This window comes from Suricata suricatta, chromosome 7, assembly GCF_006229205.1.
Source record: "Suricata suricatta isolate VVHF042 chromosome 7, meerkat_22Aug2017_6uvM2_HiC, whole genome shotgun sequence".
NCBI classification, from domain to species: Eukaryota; Metazoa; Chordata; class Mammalia; order Carnivora; family Herpestidae; genus Suricata; species Suricata suricatta.
Window position 1 is genome coordinate 129,194,666 of NC_043706.1, and position 25,222 is coordinate 129,219,887.

At 38.0% G+C, this 25,222-nt stretch overlaps 1 protein-coding gene and 1 long non-coding RNA gene across 2 annotated transcripts in view; one reads left to right on the forward strand and one right to left on the reverse strand.

The window, feature by feature from the left end:
• LOC115295739 overlaps positions 1 to 15,521 on the forward strand; it is a 35,813-nt gene extending 20,292 nt beyond the window's left edge. Inside the window, exon 2 of the long non-coding RNA XR_003910555.1 lies at positions 15,303 to 15,521. This is a non-coding gene — a long non-coding RNA (uncharacterized LOC115295739). The remainder of the gene's footprint in view (positions 1 to 15,302) is intronic.
• Positions 7,165 to 25,222, reverse strand: part of LATS1 (large tumor suppressor kinase 1) — a 55,008-nt gene continuing 36,950 nt past the window's right edge. The window contains exons 4-8 of the mRNA XM_029943914.1: positions 20,976 to 22,486; positions 18,139 to 18,721; positions 15,282 to 15,464; positions 14,970 to 15,076; positions 7,165 to 11,325 (exon numbers count right to left, since the gene is read on the reverse strand). Coding sequence (XP_029799774.1) covers positions 10,816 to 11,325; positions 14,970 to 15,076; positions 15,282 to 15,464; positions 18,139 to 18,721; positions 20,976 to 22,486 — 2,894 coding nt within the window. The 3' untranslated portion in view covers positions 7,165 to 10,815. The remainder of the gene's footprint in view (positions 11,326 to 14,969; positions 15,077 to 15,281; positions 15,465 to 18,138; positions 18,722 to 20,975; positions 22,487 to 25,222) is intronic.

The following is a 25,222-nucleotide window of genomic DNA, read 5'->3' on the forward strand; positions in this document are numbered from 1 at the left end:
TTATTATTATTATTATTATTATTTGTCATCGTTTTAATACAACCGATGACACACAGTTCTGTGGTGTTCCACTATTTAGGGATACGTACCCGACAGTACCATGCTTCCTCCAGTCCCAATCTCCATCCTCTCCCTCCACCTAAGGTGGAATGAAGCCCTAAATACGTTTTCCTGTAGGAGTGCATGGGCATTAAAATTCTAAATTTTTTTTTAATGTTTTATTTATTTTTGATACAGAGAGAGACAGAGCATGAGAGGGGGAGGGGCAGAGAGAGAAGGAGACACAGAACTGGAAGCAGGCTCCAGGCTCTGAGCTACCTGTCAGCACAGAGCCTGATGCGGGGCTCAAACCCACGGACGTGAGATCTGACCTGAGCCGAAGCCGGAGGCTCAACCGACTGCGCCACCCAGGCGCCCCTAAAATTCTAATCTTAAGGGGCGCCTCGGTGGGAGCGTCTGACTACAACTCAGGCCATGACCTCGAGGTTGTGGGTTCGAGCCCCACGTCAGGCTCTGTGCTGATCTCTAGCTCAGAGCCTGGAGCCTGTCTTCAGATATTGTGTCCTCTTCTCTCTGACTCTCCCCTGCTCACGCCGTCTCTCTCAAGAATAAATAATACATTAAAATTTTTAAAATAATAAAATAAAATAAAATTCTAATCTTAAATCATCAAAGTAATTTAACACAGATTTATATGAAGGCTAGTCAAGATAAATATATCTGTTTAGCCCACAAATATTTAGTGAGCAACTACTATGCTGCTGACACTGTTGTAGGAATTTGAGTATACAGCGTTCAAAAACCAGAGTGTCTCATGGAGCTTAAAGTCTTGTAAAATTCTCAACTAAGTAGAAAATAATCGTTTTGCTACAGTGGATTGGAACGCCATTTTAATGGAGCACAGGAAACTATAATTAGTATATCTTAAAAAAAAACAGGGGAGGTACATATTAATCATCCTATCCTAATTATCAACCTTCACCTTTTATGTGTGCAAAGTTATATTGAATTAGAAAGTCCATTTGTACTTTAAAAACTTCTCAAAACAAAATGAATACATATTATATGATTCTCTTTATATGAAATTCTAGAACAGGCAAAACGAATCTATAGTAACAAAAAGCTGATCAGTGTTTACCTGAAGCCAAGATCATTGAGGGTGGGAGGAGGGAGGGGAAAGGATTAGGTTTCATGGAGGTATGAGGAAATGTTTTGAGGTGACAGAAATGTTAGGGTATTGGTTACACAGATGTATATATTTATTCAGATTCGTCAAAGAATACACATTAAATGGATGCGTTTTATTTTATAAGTAAGCTCCGTGCCCAGCAAGAACCCCTGGGATCGAGAGTGTATGCCCCACCAACCAGCCAGTCAGTCAGGTGCCCCAAAATGGATGCTTTTTATTGTGCTTAAACCATCCCTCAATGAAGTTGATTTTTTTTTAATGTTTATTGTATTTATTTTTGAGAGAGAGGGAGAGAGAGAAAGAACGTGCAAGCAGGGGAGGGGCAGAGAGAGAGGGAGACAAAGAATCCGAAGGGGGCTCTGCACTGCCAGCTCAGAGCCTGACATGTGGCTTGAACTCAACAAACCATGAGATCATCACTTGAGCCAAGGTCAGACGCTTCCCCAGCTGAGCCACCCGATTTGTAAAGTAAAAAGAATAAATAAATAAACCTCCAGTGTGGTTTATATTCACTAGTTCCATTTCTTCCCTAGTTGTACTAGTTAGAGAAGACTAGGCTAAGCTGTAGTAGCTGCAAAATCAGAGGTTTCAAACAGGATTTGTTCTTTTAAGTAGTAGAATAACCATTTTCTCTTATACCAAAAAAAGGGTTTGATTCCAGGATAAACTGGTTTGTTGGGTCTCTCTGGATGATTCAAAAGGCTGGAGAATCTACAAGTAAAAAAAAAAAAAAAAAAAAAAAGCACTTGAAAGCACTGTCCTTTGAGGGCTCATTCTGCTTAGGGCAGCAAATGTTGAAAAAATTTACTAACTCAAAAATTATATTGCGAGATGAACAAGAGTTATGAGATCTACAAGAGGAGTTAGTTATAGGTTGGAGAAAACAATTTGAGAACAGATGACACTAAATGTGGCTAGATTCATAATTCTGAAGGTTCTCTGCAGTTATAATAGAACTCTGACTTTACCAAAGGGGCTATAAACTCATGCTCCTTGTAACACGATTTTTTCTCATTTACTCTGTATGTTCATAGCAGAGAGGATGCAGGCACTGGGACCCTTGGCAGTGGGGGGCGGGGATGAGATAATCTGCAAAACTTCTGCATGGATAGGACACCCACTACTTCCACCCACATCTCATTGGTCAGAGCAAGTCATGTGACCAAGCCTGACTTCAAAGGGATGGGGATGTGCACCTCTTCAGTGAGCTCTGAAGGAGAAAAAGAGAATTTGTGTTCCACAGTCATGACCACTACACTAGCCATTTCCTTCTACAAAATGGCTTCGACAAGCACCAGCCTTCTACAGTGACTGTGTTCAAACTGAGACTCAGAAAATTATTTATTATCATCACTCAAATAATAGTAATGAGCGACAATATATTATTATATATCATATAATAACATGATAATATAGAATATATATCATGTAATATATGATATTTGGTATATATCATATAATCACAAATATTCAATAGGCAAAATGGAGCCATTGAAAGTTTTCAAATGAAGGCATAAGTTATATAGCAAATAGGAAGATTAATTTGGCAGCTGTGAGTAGGAAGGTTTGGAGGGGAGGAAGAAGATTGGGAGACTTGCAAGAAGTGTGGTGACCTCTGGAATTACACAGAAATATAGTTGTAAAAGAAATAAATATTAAATCATTTTTAATTTAAATTTTTATTACATATTTTATTTATTAAATTTAAATTTAAAACAATGTCCACTTCAGAGAAATCTAAAAGGATGTTTCAGATCACTTTATTATTTTTTTACATATATTAATTTTGAGAGACAGAGACAGAGCATAAGAAGGGAGGTGCAGAGAGAAGAGACACAGAATCTGAAGCAGACTCTAGGCTCTGAGCAAGTGTTCAGCACGGATCCCGACGTGGGCTTGAACCCACAAACCGTGAGATCATGACCTGAGCCGAAGTCAGACACTTACCGACCCAGCCACCCAGGCGCCCCGGACCACTTTATTAATTGTACTCACCCGGTCAATTGCATCTGGCAGTCCCTCTCCACATACTTCAAAAATTTGAGCCATCTCTTAGGATACAGAGTGTATATATGAGAAAATTCTTTTTTTTTCCATTTTTTTTAACATTTATTTTTTATTGAGAGACAGAGAAATACAGAGCATAAGCATGGGAGGGGCAAAGGGACCGGGAGACACAGAATCTGAAATAAGCTCCATGCTCTGAGCTGTCGGTACAAGAGCCCGACGTGAGGCTCAAACTCACAAACTGCAAGACCTTGACCTGAGCCAAAGTCGGACGCATAACCGACTGAAGCACTTAGGTGCCCCCCAATTTTTTAATGTTTATTTATTTTTGAGAGAGAGAGAGCATAAAGGCAGGGGATGGGCAGAGAGAGAGAGAGATACACAGACTCCAAAGCAGAACACCAGACTCGGAGATGTCAGCTCAGTGCCTGAGGCAGGGCTCGAACCCACAAACCGTGAGATCGTGACCTAAGCTGAAGTCATACACTTAACAAAGTGAGCCGCCCAGGCCCCCAGAGAAAATTCTAACCATGAGTAGGAATACTGAATTTTTAGATTCCATCACAATATTTGCAGTTACAAACAGGGGCAGATCTGCAGTTTGTTCATTAACTTTATTACATACATTCTTCCTAAATGATAGGTTCCATCACAGTCCTGCTACTCCCAGACTGCTGAATGCTACAGGGGGAAAAAAAATCACTCGACCATGAAGATTGATGCACAACTTTGTAACTTACGACCTACCTGAAACATCTTTTTCTGCATGTTCTACTTCAGTTCTGTTATTCTTGACATTGGTTGTTTCAAACTTACACCACGTTCCTCAAGCCAGTCACCCTCTGGGCTTTCAGCGAATCACTGTCTCCACCCTCAGAAAAAATAGAAGCTTTTAGGTTGAAATTGCCTGAACTTGCTTCCTGAGGCAGAGAATGCCATCTGGCCACCAAATGCTCATTTTCCTTACTTAGTAACAGGACTAACCTTGACAAAATTGGGCCATCTGGAATAAGGACTACATTGCAGACTCTCTTGCAGCTAGATGTGGTTATAGATCTAACTTCCGGCCAGTGTAAGTGTTATGTAGAACTTTAAGAAAGGCACCCTTACTTTAAGAAAGGCACCTTAAAGGGAGGCGCCCTGAGATGACTCCTTACTTGTTCTCACCATCCCCCCTTTTTATCAGAATAGAACAGGGAAAAGTTGGGAGAGAGCGTGTATCAGTGACTTTTAGGGTAGAAGCCCTAGGATGAAGGTAGCAGAATTGAACAGATCAAGTGTGGGCTGACTGTGGGGCCGCCATACCTGTTGTGATCTACCAACTCGGACACTGCATTTCCAAGCAGTGATTGTTTGGATTTTATATGCAGCTAAACCCAATCCCAGTACTTTTACCCTCCAATGTACACAGGTCTCTACTTCACACTTGCCCTTTTGTTTTTTGCACCACATTTCCGTGAAAGTGAATCTTCTTTTGTCTATGCCCAGTCCCTCACTTCAACTTAAAGATTTTTGCTTTTTATTTCCACTTCATGTGTTTGTATTTATATGGTTCAAAACTCAAATCGTCTTTCTACTATTCTTGCCACCCTAGACATCCAGGTCCCATCCCCAGAGACAATCAATGATATCAAATTCATTCATTACCTTCCAGAGATCTTCTTTTATTATACATACAATTAAATAATGCAATTTATTGGCCTTCTCATGAGCTTTCTCATATTTTACCAGTTTATTTCTTCAAAAGACATTCTTTTCATTAATTTTTTAATGTTTATTTATTTTTGAGAGACAGAGTGAGAGAGAGAGCAAGCGAGCACAAGTGGGGGAGGGACAGAGAGAGAGGGAGACACAGAATCCAAAGCAGGCTCCAGGTTCTGAGCTGTCAGCCCAGAGCCCGACGCAGGGCCCAACCCCACAAACCATGAGGTCATGGCCTGAGCCGAAGTTGGCCGCTTAACGGACGGAGCCACTCAGGTGCCCCTGTTTTGGTTATTCCTTATAGCTTCTATGTTCTTGTTGGGATTTCTTATCTTTATATTGTCATGAGAATTCTTTTTCTTTAGATCATTGTTCATAGTTATAAGAGCCATTGTATACCTTTACCACTTCCAGACATTGGAAAAGGTTCTCGGGGTTAACCTCCACTGTTTTCTTTTGAGACTAGGTGATAGTTTTGTATTTCTTTGTACGTCAGGCAATTTTGAAGTGTATCCTGGGTATTGGATATGTTATGTTATAGATGCTGCAGTTTAGATCTGTGATGTATCTCTGGAGGTGGTGTTTGGTTGGGTGGTGGTTGTTAAGCAGGCAATTAATTTGACCTGACATACTTTCTGTTGGGCAGCACCTCAGATACCAGTTTAGTCCTTTTGTTCTTGGATTTTCCCCCGCAGATGTGTGGCTAATGATTCAGCCAGAGATTTGGGCCGTTCTCAGGCAATGTACCTTGAAAACTGGATATTCATCTAGTGCCAGTCCTCTCTGCCAAGGGCTGGCTTCAATCCAGAATCTGCCTGCTCTTGGTTCCACCCAGTATCTTTAGGTGTATGGTTTTGGATTTCCCCCAGAGTTTAAAGTAGTTCTATGGGATACAGTCAATCCAGTAGGAGCTTACTTGGGTCATACTAGAAGCAGAATCGACTTATCTTTCAAAGAAGTCATTTGAGTGCTAGAGTGCTAGAATATAGTTAGAAAGTTATTGCAATAACTCAGGCAAGAGTTGATGAGGGCCTCAACCAGAGTACAAAAAGTGGGGCTGAAGATGATGAATATGAGAAAAATGCATGAGGTAAAGTAATAGTTTCATGATTGATTGTATGGGTGATCAAAGTACAAAATGATCTCCTTAAGTTGTTTTGCAAATCATATTATACACTAATATAAATTCTATACTATATTAATACTATATATATGTAGTATATCTATATCACTCTCTACCCATCTCTGTCTATATATAGTGTTGTTTTCCTTTTCTCTAACATTCTGCAGTTTATCAGTCCAGGCTGGACAGACAGCCCCACATCAGTCTTTAAGGTAACGAGGTTCTATTCATTTTGTTGATCCACCACTGAGGTGTTTTCCTAGTTCTCAAAAATCAATATAGTCACCAGTCTGTCCATGTTCCATACTGTGGAAAACGGGAAGGAGCAAGTGGAGGGCAAGCAACATCAACTTTAAGTGTGTGAACTTTAAGTGTGTATCACATATGCTTCTATCCCAAGAGCCAATCATGTGGCCACCCCTAATTACAAGGGAATATCAAAAACATGTGGTCTCTTACAATTGGGACAGGAATGCGGGCTCTATTCGTAGAAGAAAGAATGAGAATGAGAGCAGCAGGTGTCATCAGTCAACCACTCTGGGACAGGGGTACTCATGAGAACCCCTTTTCCCACCAGAGAACAAATGTAACCCCTCTCCGGGGGAAACAACTCAAAGTTCCACCCAGATTCTGAATCCAGCAGTATGGTTCAGATCTCTGGATCTTCTAAGTAGGAAGAAGGAGAGATTAGATATTAGGGAGGACAATAACTGCCTATATTTCAGACATAAATTTGGTATCTTTTCTCTATCCTTCACACACATATGCAGAGAGGATTTTTTGTGTTTGGCGTTGGCATAACAAAGTAGAGTCACAAGCATGCCAAACAAGGGTCTACAGGTAGGATGATGAATTAGACGAATAATACAACTTATATCAACTATACAACAGCCCCATGTAGATCAAATACAGTGTTAGAAAGAAGTGCAAACATGAGGATAAAGAACACTAAGAGTGATGGTAATGCTTGAAAAAGGAAAAATAAAAGTTAAAAAAGTGTTCATCTGTATAAAGTTGATTTTAGATATAATACCAACATACGTATTTTTTCTGGTAGGCAATCATGTGATAAAGGATTATAAAAAAAAGGAAAACAGATTAGCCAACAACTACATATTTTAAAAAATCTTAAAGTGGACTCAAATGATACTAAATGAGTTTAATAATTAGAAAAGTGTAAATCTGTGCTGATCTAAAGGAAGCCTTTAACATGAAATATTTATTGTACATATGTTGGGCAAAATGAAAACATTATACTGGGTTACTTTACTCAAGTTTGCTTTAACCTAACTAGGTATTATCATTAGTGATATATACATTTAATCTAAAACATCAAATTTTTAATAACAAATTTTCTGAGAATAAAGATTAAAATAATTTTTTGAAAACAAAAATCAAAGTACATAAGTGGCTTAAATGTCAGCTTTCTACACATAATTGAAAGATTTGAATTCTTTTTTTTATTATTATCCCAGCAAATGTTACAATTAGAGAAAATGACTGGGAAAATACAAATAGTCATTAAAAACACAGGCTGATTACTCATATCTACTACATTCAGAAGTATGCAAAACAATTTAGTTAACTGCAAAGCTGTAATTCCTTTTCCTAACGAAGCATTATTTTATAAAACTGTAGTACTGTATTGATTCAATTTTAATACAAAATACTTATATACACAATACAATATAAAAGTAAACTGTGGTATAGTGCCTTCCACAAAGGGATATATTAAGGCGTTTTATAAACATACCATATGTTGACCCAAATTACTTTTTGCTTTAGATTAAAACAAACAGGCTAAATAAATGTTTCACTTTAAATACCAAAGGGATTTTTGTTTTTTTTGTTGTTTATTAAAGAAAAAATGTCTAAAGTACCTTAGGTAACAGCAGCAGCAATATCTAAAAACCCTCCCACTGAATTCTCTAATTTCTAACATATTATTAAGTCAGAATAAAACAGCTCCACTCACAGTTTTGCACGTCGCAATAGCAGAAGGTAATAACTTTTTAAAAAAGTCAATCTCAAAGTGACTTCTTAGTCATACATTCTATAGTTCCTATTACAAATAAGGTAGAAAAGATACAGCAATAGGGCCTGCCTTGGGATGTCAATGGACAATACATATAGTATCTACAATTACATAATTATAGAACATTTTATAAATACTATTAATATACATAAAAAGGGTAAGTATAAGAAAGACAGCAAGTTTTCAAATGAGTGAGAAAATGATTTTAAAAAGAAAACATGTATAACCAATGTTTTCACTCTATTTCAATTGAAAGCATATAGATTTTTTTTATGTTGTTCTCATATTTTTGGTCAGGAAGCACCAGATTCTATGCTAGAAGAACTGGATATAGTTTGGGAATAGGAGAGCTAATGAGTATATCCAAACTGTTAAAACTGCAGATACTAAAGGCTGGCTTTAGATAAACACAGAAAGCTTATATCGTCAGAGGAAATTTTAAAAGAACAAACAATTTGTAGTGTCAACACAGATTTTTGTGGGGAGAAACGGGGAGGAGACAGCACCTTAATTTTCCTATAACATACATTGTACCACAATCCAGAAGTAAAACAACTAAGTGGAAATTTCAATAAATCTGACTAAGAAAACCTAGATAGGGTCAAAGGGATATCTTAAAATTTGAGTAGTGAGCTAAAAATTCTTGAGCTTATTTGTTTTGCTTAGGATTTTATAGGACTAATCAAATGTTCCATGAAGACTGCCAACTCAGTATACTTTTTTTTTACAGTTCTCTGATTAGAAGTCCTTCAGAAATATTTCCATATCAAGCCTGCAACAAGTCAAACGTGTATTTCAGTGTCCTCAAGGATATCTTTAAAATGTCTTCATGCCGTACCAGCGAGAGAAAGGCATTCCTAAGGACATATTATCACATGTTCAGACTTTTTCCATCACAAATTATCAGTGTTTATACGAGATGTGCTCATATGAGTACTAATCAGTAAATTTAAAGCAAAGTTCTGAGTTTAATATATTAGTGTTCTTACAGGACAGAGGTCCTCAACCAAGTTTGTGCCAGTTTTCAACATGCCCAGAACCCTTAAGACTGCATGCAGCGTGTGTGTGTGTGTGTGTGTGTGTGTGTGTGTGTGCACGTGCGCGTTAATGTGCATTTTTGTGGGAAGAGAGTCCTACAACTTTCACCAGATTCTCAAAAAAAACCAACGAACCCCAAAGACCCACAGTTACATAATGGGTCACACGGTGGTTTTACAGGCTGAACTCTGAGACAGCCACCTATGGAAAGGTGGCAAGTGTGAACTAATAAATCTTCTTTGCCCTCCCCAATTCAACTGGAATTGCTTTGCCTTTACTTCTACTTACATATAGGATTTCCACTAGCTTGTTTCCATTAGTTTGAAAATCACTAAAATTATGCCTCTTCTTATCTACACATATACAGTTTTGATAAGACAATTCCCTATCAGAGGAGCTTAAAGGAAAGGAACTAAAATACAAATTTAAAAAAAAATACAAATTTTACTAATGTCAGAATAGAGCCCTTTTCCCCTTCCTAAAAAATAAGCTAAATGTATTTTGGTATGAAACCACAAGTGTTCCTTAAAACCTAAGCATTATATATATAATAGGCATGCTGAAAAAAACATTATTTATCCTTAAGTCAGGAAGATTTGGATTTCGTACTAAGACCACTATATAACTTTTTCTAATTACTAATGGCCACCTTATGAGTTTGTTTCACCAATTAATCTGCCCATACGTAAAATACTGTCAAAGAGCCAGACTTCCTTTGCCAATAACAATTCATGTATTTAGCACTGTTCTGAAAGAGGAAACATGTAACATTCTGATGACATAATCAAAACTGTCCGTATGCAGGAAAAGTACTTTTCTAGTGAGTAGCCACAAATAATCTTTCTACTTAAAAGCTTCTTATGAAACTGAAAATAATCTCTCTGCTTAGGATGGTGGAAACTTAAAAAAAATTTCGAAGTAAAAATATGAAAGATCTTAGCATTCGGTACTGTAAATTTTGACTTATGGCATCTTTTTTCCCTTTTAAAACTAGAAGCAGCATTAAAAATACCAGTATAGAAAGAAAAATGGTAGTGCTTTGCTTCTTTTAAAGCCAGTAATTCTTGAGAAAGAAATGCTAGAAGATTAAATATTCCACAGAGGGGAAAAATAAAAAAGATAAAATACATTTTTTCTTCTTCTGATGAGCATACTGTTACAACCCTGTATTTCTTAGTTCCAAGATGTAAATTATCGGATTATCATTAGCCTAGGAACACTCATCACCATAATGGCTTAATTTCTATAGCTTATTTTGTATCAAAAACCAAAATATGGGGTAAAAAAAAAGTCTGTAAATGTGGAGTACATTTCATATTTGGTTAAAGCAAGATAAAACTAAAACTGTCTTTCAAAAAAAATTTCAAACACTCTTGTCTTTTAAAATTATTTAGTGTATGTACAAATAGATACCAGGCTTCTCCTTTTAAACAAAGCACTATTTTTTTTACTTTAAGTACTTTAAGTACCAAGAACTGACTATAATATTCAGTTCATAATTTACTTTCTTTATAACAATTTTTTCTTCTAAATTACTGATTAAAAAGGCTGGAATAAATTAACATTTTAAAAAGATTTTCCATAATTTAGGACATAAAATATTATACACAGAGCACTCATACATAGCTCTGTCACATTTGCATAATTTTATTCTCGGAGCCTCAAAAAACTCTGCGTTTCAGGTCTTTTTGCAAATCCTCATTACAACAATTTCCTAGTGTGTTAAACATACACTAGATCACGATTTTTGATCTCTGAGCCTGCATGCTGATCATCTTCATCTGACTGTTGCTCTGAGCCTTGTGAACTGATATATTCATATTCAATAGGCTTTGGATAATTATATGGGTAGCCATTGTCATCAAAAAACCTCCGAAAGGTAAATTCATAGAAAGCATGTTCAGGGTGCTTTCCATTTTTATACCATCCGTTGAGAGTGTCGTTTACATTTTCTTCCTCATTATCGTCACTCCATAACTTATCAGGATCAACGGGATCAAAATTCGATGTATCTGTTGGGTGTGTGATTTTAGGAATGTATGAAGCAGACTGCTGTCTCAGGTCACTGGAGAAATCAATTGTTTTGAAAAACGAATGAGCTTTTATTTCATCGGCTCCATTCTTGCCTAAGCGATCTTCTGGTCCTCGGCAAAGTTTAATAATAAGATCAGAGGCTTCAGGACTCAGTTTAGCTTGAGGTGGTATGTGAAGAGATGTTTGCCAGTTGATAACCTTAAAAAAGGATTTTTTAGAAATTAGGAAGGAAGAGATGAATAAGAAAAAAATTTCCTCCAAGTTTTTTACCAAAGTCTTACCAGACTATTTGCATCTTTAAAAATAAACTACACAGTATTCTGCCTTCCTTACCTTTAATAATAAATGAATCACTGATGGTAAATAACCTTTCTCCAGGCAACGCACACTCATGTTCTAAGACTCATTGTGAGTTTTAGCTACCCTGTTAAGCGCTCCGATCTATGGGCAAAAATGACAATTTCTATTGTGCTGCCCTGTTCTATGTATTTACTGGTATCATAGTACAGACTTCGTGGTACCTGTTCTGTCTGTGTCCTTCTACTACTAATAAAATTCCATAAGGCTACAGACCATGTCTCGTATTTGTATTTCTCAGTGGTTTGCAAGTTGCCTGATACATAGTTAACAGATGTTCAATAAATATTTATTCTGGCTTTGAATAAACCAGAATGAAGGAGACAGGAAGGGAAGAAGGGAAGAGAAGGAAGAATGGAAGAAAAGTAGTAGGTAATCAAGAAATACTTCTTACTGTTGAGTTTTTAAAGTTCTGTTTATAGTCTAGATACAAGCCCTTTGTGGGAAATGTGATCTGCAAATATCTTCCCCCAAGCTGTTGTCATTTTTTTAAATAATAGTTTATTGTCAAATTGGTTTCCATACAACACCCAATGCTTCTCCCCACAAGTGCCCCCCTCCATGACCATCACCCCCTTCCCCCCACCCCCTTCAGTCCTTGGTTTTTTTCAGTATTCAATAGTCTCTCATGATTTACATCCCTCTCTCTCCCCAACTCTCTTTCCCCCTTCCCTTCCCTATGTTCCTCTGTTAGGTTTCTCCTGTTAGACCTATGAGTGCAAACATATGGTATCTATCCTTCTCTGCCTGACTTATTTTGCTTAGCATGGTACCCTCGAGGTCCATCCACTTTGCTACAAATGACCAGATTGCATTCTTTCTCATTGCCATGTAGTACTCCATTGTGTATATATACCACATCTTCTTGATCCACTCATCAGGTGATGGACATTTAGGCTCCTTCCATGATTTGGCTATTGTAGAAAGTGCCACTATGAACATTGGGGTACATGTGCCCCTATGCATCAGCACTTCTGTATCCCTTGGGTAAATCCCCAGCAATGCTATCGCTGGGTCGTAGGGGGGCTCTAGTGATAGTTTTTTGAGGAACCTCCACACTGTTTTCCAGAGCGGCTGCACCAGTTTACATTCCCACCAACAATGTAGGAGGGTGCCCAATTCTCCACATCCTCGCCAGCATCTATAGTCTCGTGATTTGTTCATTTTAGTCACTCTGACCAGCATGTGGTGGTATCACACATGGTTTTGATTTGTATTTCCCTGGTGCTGAGTGACAATAAGCATAGTTTCATGTGCCTGTAGGCCATCTGGATGTCCTCTTTGGAGAAGTGTCTGTTCAAGTCTTCTGCCCATTTCTTCACTGGATTATTCATTTTTCAGGTATGGAGTTTGGTGAGTTCCTTATAGATTTTGGACACTAGCCCTTTATCTGATATGCCATTTGTCACTATCTTTTCCCATTCTGTCAGTTGCCTATTAGGTTTTTTTTATTGTTTCCTTTGCAGAGCAGAAGCTTTCTCTCTTGATGAGGTCCCAATAGTTCATTTTTGTTCTTGATTCCTTTGCCTCCTCCAAGCTGTATCTTGTCTTCAACTGTATCTTGTTTTAACTGTGTCTTTTGTATACTGAAAGTTTTACGTTTTGATGAATTCCAGTTTCTCAACTTTTTCTTTTTATGGATCATGATTTTGGTATCATTTCTAAGAACTCTTCCCCTAACCCTAAGCCATAAAGATTTTATAGCATTATAAAAGTATCATAGTATTATAGTATTTATATTTATCTCTAGATCGATGAACCACTTTGAGTTAATCTTTGTGTATGGATGAAGTTTACATTAAGTTTCAGTACTTTCTGTATATGGCTGACCAATTTTCCCTACAACATTTGTTGAAATACTATTCTTTTCTTCATTCGCACCTTTGTCAAAGATCAAATGGCCATATTTGTGTGGTTCTATTCTCTATTCTCTATCCTGTTCCATTGATCTAGGTTTGTGTCCTTTTGCTAATATCACCCTGTATAGATTACTATAACTTCATAGGAATTCTTAAAAGTAGTTGATTCTTCTTTGTTCTTCTTTTAAAAAAACTGTTTTCATTATTCTAGTTCCTGTCCACCTATATACATTTTATTTATCTTTAAATGTTTATTTATTTATTTTGAGAGGGAGCATAAGCTCGTGTGTGTGTGTGTGTGTGTGTGTGTGTGTGTGTGTGAGAGAGAGAGAGAGAGCGAGAGCGAGAGAGAGAGAGAGAGCGAGCAGGGGAGTGGTAGAGAGAGGAAGAAGGAAAACCCCAAGCAAGCTCCAGTAAAGAGGCCAATGCAGTATTCAAACTCACAAACCATGAGATCATGACCTGAGCTGAAACCAAGAGTCAGATGCTTAACTGACTGAGCCACCAGGCGTGCATATACATTTTAGAACTGACTCATCTGTATCTACAAAAATTAGAATGGAATCAAATCTATAGATTAATTTGGAGGTAATTTGAGAGAGAGACATTGTGAGCAGGTGAGCGTCAGAGGGAGAGGGAGACACAGAATCCGAAGACAGGCTCCAGGTTCTGAGCTGTCAGCACAGAGCCAAATGCAGGGCTTGAACTTATAAACCATGAGATCATGAGCTGAGCCAAAGTAGGGAGCTTAACTGAATGAGCCACCCAGGTGCCTCTTAAATATATTAAATGCAATGAAAAAAATAGTTACAACTTAGGGGGAAACATCATAGAAGAAATATCTTAAGAATATTTAAGAATGAGTTAGTTCAGGAGTTAAGCAGGTTTAATAAAGTAGGGAGGGCTGTGGAAGATGGGAAAGCAAGAAGAACATTCCAGACAGAGGGAATGGTATGAACAGGGAACGGAGTACAAATTTGGACTTTAATCCAAACAGAGCCAGGAGCCAGAAGGTGACAAAAAGTAAATTAGAATAAACGTGCACATAGTACTAAAGACATCCACGAGAATTGAATGAGTATATGAGCACATGAGTGACGGAGGACCTAACACTGTGAAGACAGTGGGCTGACGGATTAGAGTTCACTCCTGGAGTTTTAGTGGCTTCCTCTAAACTTGCAAGTTCATTCTTTTATTTTCCTAAAGTAAACTCTACCCCTAAGGTGGGGCTTGAACTCACAACCCCGAGATCAAGAGTCACTCTACTGACTGAGCCAGCCAGGAGCCTTCTTACAAGTTCATTCTTTTTCTTTCTTTTTTTATAAATCAGGTTTTGTTGTTTTTTGAGAGAGACAGAGAGAGAGAGAGAGAGAGAGAAAGAGAGAGTATCTTAAGCAGGCTCCACATTCAGTGCAGAGCCTGATGCAGGGCTTGATCTCATGACCCTGTGATCATGACCTGAGCCAAAATCAAGAGTCAGAGGCTCAACCAACTCAGCCACCCATGTGCCCCACCTTACAAATGCATTCTTAAATTCCAGATTAACATGCTCTAAGTAAAGGATTGCTAAAGGTCTATGATACAGGGACTTTGTGACAATTCGTTAGTATAGATGCTAGATCTTACCTTCATTTGTGTTTCTAATGGTGTTTGTGCCAAGAAAGGAGGTTGTCCCACCAACATTTCAAAAAGAATTACACCAACACTCCACCAATCACATAACTGTGTATAGCCTAAAATAAGTTACCAAAGTTTGTTATTCATAAACTTTTTAAAAAGTGCTCAGAATCAATATAAACAAAATATTAAATCACCAACATGCTTGTAATTAATATTTTTATTATAAGCCATCTGCTTATAAATAAGCCACCTGCTAATTAATGTAAGTTTCAGCTGGTCTATCGGCCTATTGAGATTATCATGAACTAATGTATTTACCTGTTCGTAACAACACTTCAGGGGCAATGTAATTGGGTGTCCCAACCAATGAATGTGCAAGACATCGCTGGTGCTGGCGTGCAGCTCTCCGCTCTAGTGGCTTCAGTCTATCTCCACATCGACAGTTAGAAGGGTCGCCCCACTCATTACTGAAGTCCATACTATCTTGCCGTGGATGGTCACCTGTGTAGTAAGTATGTATGTAAATAAATAAATCAAAGCAACAAGAACAAGAGTAAACCTAAAGACTGTTTAATCATTTGACATCATGGTTTAGAGTTAATGATACTCTTCCCTGTGACAAACTAAGACAAAATGTATGCCATATCACTGACAGTGTTAATTACTAACTACAGCCTGTGCTCCGAGATACTAATAATAGGACAAGTTTTACTTTAAGAAAAACTAGTGTAAGTTTCAGTAATTTACTCAATGCTAAATGATGATAATGAAAGTCATGAGTTCGTAGGATCAGGAATTTGTTATGCAGACTACTTCCCCTTACTATTCTGAACAAAGTTTCAAACAAATTAGATCAGGGTTTTGTTCAATCAACAAATGACAACGATAAAGAAGAAAGACAGAGAACTTCTCTCAGGTAGCTTCTCTGTATGGGACAAACACAACAAACAGATAATCACATATGAAAATAGTGATGCATCCCATTCAGAGAATCAATGTGGGGTAACATGACAAATGTAGTAGGGTGGCCAGGAAGACTGACTGAGGTGATATTTGTAAAAAACAGAGGAACTCAACCATTTGAAAACTAGGGCAAGACATTCCACAGAGAAACAATAATAACAAGAGAGAAGACCAGTGGGCTGGTAAGTTAGGAGAGAATGGTGGACAGTAGGAGTGGGAGCCAGTGCACCTGGGTTTAATAAGCAAAAGGAATGGTTTGCCTTTTACTCCAAGTACAATGGGAAGATACTGGAGAGTTTGAAGAGAATGACAAGGTCGAATTTATATTTCAAAAAGAAAACGCTGTTGAGCATAGACTGTAGGGAGGCCAGGTGTGAAAAGCGCCTAGTTCGGAGGCCATTGCAATTAAGCTTGGACTCTGACAGTAACAGTGGATATGGAAAAAAGTGAACAGATCAAGGGTATTTTTAGATGTGGAATGAACAGTATTTATTGATGGATTACGTGTATAGGGTATGGGGAAAAAAAGAATCAAGGGTAACTAAGTGGGTGGTGGTAGTGCAATTTACTAAAATGGGGAATACTGGAGGGGGAGAAATTGAGAGTTGTTTATTGGCAATATTAAGTATAAAAGGCCTATTAGAAACACAAGTGAATGGGAGGGGCAATTTCTAGAGAGAGATTTGGAAGTCACTGATATGAAATGGCATTACAGCCATGACTGGATGAAATCATCTAGAAAAATACAGCTCATATTTAAACTGACTGTAATAATCATCTAGGATGTCTGATGCAATACAATTTCTCAGGGCACCTGGCTGGCTCAGTCAGTAGAGCATCCAACTCTTGATCTCAGGGTCGTGAATTCAAGCCCCACAATGGGTGTGGAGCCTACTTAAAAAAGTAAAAAAATAAAAAGCAAACTTTAAAAAAATAAAATACAATTTCTCCCCTCCAGTGGACTTTAAATCAGAAGACTGGAATAGAGTCTACAAATCATATTTTTAAGAACCCCAAGTAATTTGGGTGAATCTGAGGAGACAGATCCAAGTGTCTCAGTTCTATTCATTTAATGTCAATCTACTTGGCTTCCCCAAAGCACAGGAGGCTAATAATAGGTACCTCAGAGGACTGCTGTGACCCTCAAATCAGAATATATGTAAAGAACCTAGTCATAACAAGAATTGTGAGATGGACTGACACTTCCATGAGTGCTTTGAAGGGGTCTTGGTGAGGCAGGGTGGTGGAGTAGAAATATCATGGGCCCTGTAATCAGATACACCTGGGTTCAAAGCCTAGCCCTTATACTTCTTTTCTGTCTGACTTTGGGCAAAATACTTCATCTAACTAAGCCTCGGTTTCTTTAGCCTGCCTCACAGTGATGTGAGGATTGATCAAAATCACGTACATAAAGTGTTTAAGGTTAAATAAGTTGTGTAATAGTCATACAGTGGAATCCTAAATAAGAGTGAAAAATGTCATATGCAGTAACACAGATCAACCTCAAACACATAAAAGAAGTGCACATAGAAGAATACATATAGAATGATTACATTTAAATAAAGGCTCAAGAGTAGACAAAATAAAATAACATTGTTTAGGGTTATAAACATTGGAAAAAGTATAGAGAAAAGTAAAGAATTGATTACAAAGTTCTGAAATAATGGTTGTCTCTGTGGAAGAAAAAGGGGAAGCAATCATTTAAGGGCTTCAAAACAACTGATGATAATCTAGTGTTCAAGCTGAATGGTGGGTGTGGGGCTTCATTTAAAAATTTCTGGGGAGTGCCTGGGTGGCTCAGTTGGTTAAGTGTCTGACTCTGGGCTTAGGCTTGACCATGAGGTCCCACTGAGCATGGAGTCTGCTTGGGATTTTTCTCTCTCCTCCTCTTCCTCCTCTCTCTTTGTCTCTGCCCCTTCCCCATTCATTCTCGTTCTCTCTCTCTCAAGATAAACACTTAAACATTATTTTTAAAATGTTATTTGACATATTTTAAAATAACAAAATATGAAGAGGTTAAATAAAAAATGTTAATGATATTCAGAAATAACTGAATCTAACACACTCATTTTAAAAGTCTAGGTGTCTAAAGGATTCACTCACATTTATCTAATAGTCAAGTCTGGAACCAGGACGTATGGCTCCCATCCAGCGATAACACCTTTTATTAACAAATCATATTAATATGTACAAATTTTATGGTTTTACTCACCACTCTGATAGTACTTAGAATCATGTGTCCATCTGAAGCCAGTGCAGAGGCCGAAGTCAGTCAATTTAATATGACCATCACGATCAATCAGAATATTATCAGGTTTAATATCTCTATGAATAAAACCCATTTTATGAACACTTTCAACAGCACAGGTAAGTTCTGCTATGTAGAATCGTGCCAGATTTTCTGGAAAGATGCCCATTCTAATTAATAGGCTCATCATATCACCCCCAGGAATATAGTCCATTACAAAGTATAAATTGTCCTTATCTTGGAAAGAATAGTATAGACGAACTACCCATTCATTGTCAGCTTCGGCCAGGATATCTCTCTCAGCTTTAACATGAGCGACTTGATTTCGAAGCAGAACATCTTTCTTTCGAAGAGTTTTTGTTGCATACAAAGCCTTTGTATCTACTTTTCTTGCTAGACAGACTTCACCAAATGCTCCTATTCCTAGTGTCTTTATCTTCACAAACATAGACTTGTCCATTTTAGCCCTCTTAAGACGGATATAATTAGACTCTTTTTGGCAAAGCATCTTTCTCATTTGATCCTGGGCATCTTGAGATAATCCAACCTACGCAAATAAACTAAAGGTTAAATGAGGAATTATCTTCTATACCAAATATTAAAAAATAATTTGGAAACAGGCATATATTTAAAAGTTAAATGCATAATAATTTTTAATGAAGCATGTTAGAAGTCTAGAATGTACTTCAGAGAAAATTAATTAACAAAAGTGCAGCCTAAGGGACAGTTAACAGGATATACAAAGGTGAGTTTTTATGCAGATTCTGCTGTGGAGAGCAAGATGATACCAACAGTCAGCTTTCTACTATTTTCTAATGCACCCCCAAAAAGTTCCCAATGTGCAACAACCAAACATCTGTTAACATGCATCCTCATCCATCTCTCCATGCATATTCACCCGGATTATGTGATTAGACTGCCTTCATTATATGTGCTTCTCTTGTGGAATGACTACAATTAAAATATTCTTCCTATTTTCTCTCATGAAAAAAAAATTCTTCCCCTCCAGATTATTTACTGCAAAAAACTGATGTATTAAGAACAAAAGAATGTCTCTTCTCACTTAAAGACTCATCAACAGTCCATCTTTCATCTTTTTTTTTTCCCCCTCAGGCACTAGAGTAAGGGTAGGGTGTATAGCCACCACTAACACAAAATGCCAAGGGTTTCTCCTACCTTATTTAAAAAGGACAACTTGTTTGGTTACAAGGTATCTTGTAGATATTTTGGAACATTTCAAAGAACAGTCAGTGTGACTTATGAAGACATCAAAACATAGATTAAAAACAAAAGCCAACTCCTGAGTAGGCATTGACTACCTGGATTTAGAAGGAAGTTTATTTTTTGGCTAGTTTAATAAAGAACTAATTTAAGGGTTAACATAGAATAGGAATTTAAGAAGTAGAGTCTAAGTCTAGAAATGCAAGCCTAATTAGAATATAGCAACCTCATGCTTCTGTTAGGATGCACACATTTGCATGCAGTATCTTTTAAGAAGGGTGGCATGCCACACTTAGTATAGAACTGTTTCTCTTAAAATCTTACTTGCCTACACAGTAATGGAGGCTACAGAAGTCAGCAAAGCTTCCAACACCATAAAAGTTTAAATCAGCTATTAGTGAAAGTGAAGAGGAAAAAGGAAAAATAAACTAAGAAAATACATACAGACAGACTTTAGTAAGAAATCCTAAGAGCTAAAATATGGATAGGTCATACAGATTATCGTGGTGTTTCTCATCTAAGAAAGTTCAATTTATAGCAGGAGTAACAATACTGTGAAATCAGGTTTAGAAAAATCATTTTAAAAGAATGGCTCTCGGGGCACCTCGGTGGCTCAGTTGGTTAAGTGTCTGAATTTGGCTCAGGTCATGATCTGACAGTTCATGGGTTTGAGCCCCGCATCAGGCTCTGGGCTGACAGCTCAGGGCCTAGAGCCTGGAGCCTGCTTTGGATTCTGTGTCTCCCTCCGCCCTCCCCTCCCCGCCCCTCCCCCACTCACACTGTCTCTCTCTCTCTCTCTCTAAATAAATAAATAAAAAAAAACATTTAAAAATTTTTAAATTTAAAAGAATGGCTCTCAAGTTATGTGAGGAAGTTTCATCACAAAATTAAGCCTCCTGGATTTTGAGTGAAAGTTAAATTTGCTTGAACTGGAAACTGTGACAAAAATAGTAACGCTGTTGGTATCACCATAATATCTAGTGAAGATATGTATATAGAATCACAACAGATTCATTTAAAATGAATAAGCACTTATTCTGATCTCATTTTTAGTAGTTTAATAATTTCAGCATATTTTTCTAGTACATTATTAAAAAAATGAAATTAGAAGAGTAAATAATTGAAGAGATAGGCCTTTGATACTTTCTAATAGACCAACCAGATGAAATAAACCTGACAAATAAGGCACCAAAACTACTAGAACTAAAAACAAAAAAAAGGGTTTCATATCAAGAGACGGTACCCAGATTATTTCTAGCTTACTTTAAACAGTTGTAAGATAATATATAAAACCTAGAAAATAACCTTTGCTCCTATTTCCATATAAAGGGATTATGTACACCTATATAGCATTCCATAAAGTATTATTTTTCTTAATTTACTAGAACTTTATTGTAGGAAATTCTGAGTAAATCTTGAAATACTAAAATAAAATGGTATAATCAAAAGCACTTTAAAGTTTATCGACTTTTAAATAATTGATAATATATTTACCTATAAAATACTGGACCAATATTTTAAAATAAACACTAAGCAAATAAATGATCAAGTATAAAAATGTGCATTTTAAAAGGTTTTACCCGCATCATTTCATTCTCTAATTGTTTTTTCCGATGTAGCCGCTGCTGATGAGATTTGAGTACATTTTCTACATGTTGCTCCATAAAGAATTTAAACGCCTGAGGAGAGTAACTTTGAATACGAGACTCCCTTCGCTCTTCGTCTTTCTTGTTTTTCCTAACGGTGATTGGAGAGGTTGTAATCTGTTTCTTTTCTTTATCTCCACCATCCATATTTTCATAACTTTTGTCACTCTCATCTTCCTTGGGCAGGCTTGGTTGATCCTCTTTGCCGGATTTACTGATTGGTTCATATGGGGGAACAGACGGGTTTGGGTGCAGCAGATGTTTTGGATACGGTGGAGGTGGACCTTGATAGTTGGGAGCTTCAGCAACAGGAGGCATAGCGGCCATATTTGAAGTGGTACCCTCAGAAAAAGGACTAGGCTGAACTGCTTGAATTGGCTGGGGTATCCAAGAAGGGTGCGTAGGTGCTAATGCAGTCTGTAGCTCTGGTTTTAATACACGTATGCTTTTCACAGGCTGTTGAATAGGAGCTGGTGTAATAGCAGTGACTGTTGTAGCTGAAGGCTGAGAATTAGCAGAATGACTTGTTCTATTTCCTAGGGGGTTATTAAAGGAATTTGACCTCACTGGTATGTTAGGTTGCCATGTGGGGATTTCATGCCCACTGCTTGGGGACGACTGGGCTGGAGCAGAAGAGGACTGAGGCCAAGCTGGTTGTAGTCCAGGTGCGCTAATGTTATAAAGTTCCATGTTATGACTGTTTCTGTTTGGCACCATCATAGACTGGGGAATATTTCCATTTGTATATGCTGACGGAGCAGCAGGTCCCCCTGTTTGTAAAGCAGAAGGGCTCTGTCCATTAGTTGGGGTCAGAGGATACGGAGGGGGTGGCTGCCGATTCACAGTGCCAGCAGGGACATTTTGGTGTATCATAAAATCAGTTTGACCACTACCGTTCTGAATTCCAGGTCTTCCTGGTGGAAAGTTAAATTTGTTGGAACTCTGCATGATGATTGGTTGTCTGCCAACAGGAACAGAACTAATGCCTCTCTGTCCCTGATTAGGAGGATTCCCTGGGGATGTGTTCAGAGGCGGTGGAGGGTAGCCCTCCTGCCAGGCTCCAGGTGGAACTGGAGAGATTCGGGAAATCACATATTCCATGTTTCCGGAATAGCGCTTTGTTTGAGAGTTTGGTTCCCAAGAGGGGGGAGGTGGAGTTGTACCTCTTGGAGGGGGAGTCTGGCCTCTGGGAGGTGGGGGAGGAGTGACACTCCTTACTTGAGGAGGTGGTGGGGGGTTCACCCTCTGTCCGTTGGCTGGGTGAGCTTGAGCAAACGCTGTTATACCAGATCCTGACAGAGGTCTTCCTACGTCTGTCTGCGAGTTGGGACTTTCAGAACGATAGACCACGCTCTCTCCTAGCGGTGGGCCGTGTCTCTGAGGGACTAAGGATTCTTTGGAACCTTTCCAGCTTTGTTTGCGGTTAACTGGTTGTTGCACACTCCCTATGGTCATAAAACAGAGGGGGGGGAAATGGGTTTTTAACCTCTTATTTTTGAAAAATTTAGCTTGGAATTGACACCACTAAGTGGTAATTCTCTTTCAAAAATTATAAAAATCAAATTTTAGTTCATTAGTTTTATTTTACCTTTCAAATTTTTACTTATTTTGACTAGGTAATACATTTTCATAGCTAAAAATTCTCGAAGGCAAAAGAATACCCACCTCTGTCCCTTAGCCAACCAGCTTCCTTCCTTGAAGGAAAGATTCCTTGTCATCAGTAAGATATTGTAGGGATATACAAGTAAAGGGCATACCTGCTATTTATATTATTATGGCTGCTCTTATTAAAATGTTCTGAAGATTCTATATATAAAGTGTTTTCTTACTTTAAAAAATATGTCACCACAGTTTTTCCCTGTATATATATATACCCAAATTTATTTAATCAGTTTTCCTACTGAAGGATATTAAGGTTGTTTCTAACCTTTTGCTATACAAAAACACAAACAAAAATTGAAAAATTTTGTACATATATCATTTCATATGTATGTCAGGTAAAAAATGATCAGAAGTGGCATTATTGAGCCAAAGGTTTTGTCCGTTTAAAATTTTAATAGATACAACTAATTTTAAACATATTTCAAAGACACCAGGGGATAATTAGCTGAACACTAAATAAAATATAGATTTTATAGTTTCTCTTTACTACAACTTCCAAATAAATGAATTAGGCACAAAAATATATGATACCCCCCCACAATGAAGTATTTAAAATAGTTCGACTACTTGGAAAAAGATCTTTAATACATTTAAAAATATATAAAGTACATTTGCATAAAATGCAATGCATATAAATAATACATTCCAGAAAGATTAAGCATTTAAGTGTTAAAGATGAAACCATACAAGCACTAGAAAAAGCAAGTAAACATCCAATAATATTGGGGTGCCTCTTTTGTACCTCTTGGGAAGGTCTTCCCGGGTATGACAAGGATAGAGAACATATAGTAAAGGCTGACAGATCTAAATACATAAAACAATAACATTCAAAACAAATAAGAAGCATCTACAAATCTGAAAGGTCAATATCATCTTGGGAGAAAACATATTTAATAACACATATGAGAAAAAAAGGTAAATGTTCAGAATGTACAGTTTAGAGGCACTTGGTGGCTCAGTGCGTTAAGCGTCTGGCTCTGGATTTTGGCTCAGGTCATGATCTCATAGTTGGTGGGACTGAACCCCACATCGGGTTCCATGCTACCAGCAAGGAGCCTGCTTGGGATTCTCTCTCTCCTTCTCTCTTTGCCCCTGCCGCCCCCATCTCAAAATAAACATTAAAAAAACACAAAAGAATGTACAGTTTACCAGTCTATCTCATCTAGGTGAGGCAGCATACTGGGTCTATGACTTTAAGGAAACCATCACCCTGGGCAACCTAAGCAAGTCCTCTGGCCGCCAAGCTCACTCTCACCTTCCTCGGATGATCAGCTGAGGCTAACTACAACATGTATTCACTCACCCAGCGTTTACCAGTTAAACCATGAGTCTCCTAAACCTGAAAGTATACTGCCATCTCTGTTCTGCGTCTTCCATAAAGCTCTCTACTTCTCCCACTTCCCAAACCCTCCCACTATTGCCCTCCAGCAAATGCTCCTGTATCATTAAGCTCTGCCCCAGGCTTTCCCACCTCCTCCTTAAAGCTGGGTATCTTCTGACATTACTTTCTTCTCAGCCTTTGCAATGAACAGGTTTTCTTTAAAGACAAACTAAGCTAAAGTTGGGATTCTACCTTATATTCCTTCATACTCTTTGGACGCTCCTCTCACTTAATGAACCCCTACTTGCTCATCCTCATTCACTCACAGTTTTGACATCTGGTCTGCCCTAAGCCCTGCCATCATTCTGTAACTTCAATATCCGCAAGGAAGGATCATACATCACCCTCACCTCCCAGTGGCTTGGTCTCCTCCCCTCAACTCTACCTGAAGCATCACTCCTAAGATCACATTTCTAATTTTGTTATCATCCATATCTGCTTTTTTCAAAATCACTTCTTTAAGGTTTATACTCTGGGACTACAACTCCCCTTTCCTGTTTGACCACTACTACAAGCATTCTTCAAACCCACCAAGACCTCTGTATTAATCCCTACTTCATTAATCCTCTGCTTAATGACACACTTTAGCTGTTTTATTATTTTCTTAAGTTTATTTATTTTTGAGAGAGAGCATGTGCATGTGAGAATAGTGGGACAAAGGATCTGAAGTGGGCTCTGTGCTGACATCAGAGAGCCCTATGCAGGGCTCGAACCTATAAACCGTGAGGTCATGACCTGAGCCAAAGTCGGGCACTTAACCAAATGAGCCACCCAGGCACCCCCACTTTAGCTCATTTAAATCCATGGTCCACTACTTCTTACTTCCCTCTGTATTCCTTTTCTCCTCTCTTCATTTCTATTCATTCATTAAATTTTTATTGAGCATCTAAGTAATCTAGGTACAGTGGTGAACAAATAATATCCCTGGCCCCATGGAACCTCCATTCTTGGGGGAGAAAACTGACAATGATAATAAACATAATAAATAAACAAACAAGGTAGGGACACCTGGGTAGCTCAGTCAGTTAAGCATCCAAATCTCAGTTTTAGCTCAGGTCATGATCTTGTGGTTTTGTGAGTTTAAGCCCCACATCAGGCTCTATGCTGGCAGTGTCTCCCTCTCTCTCCCTCTGTCCCT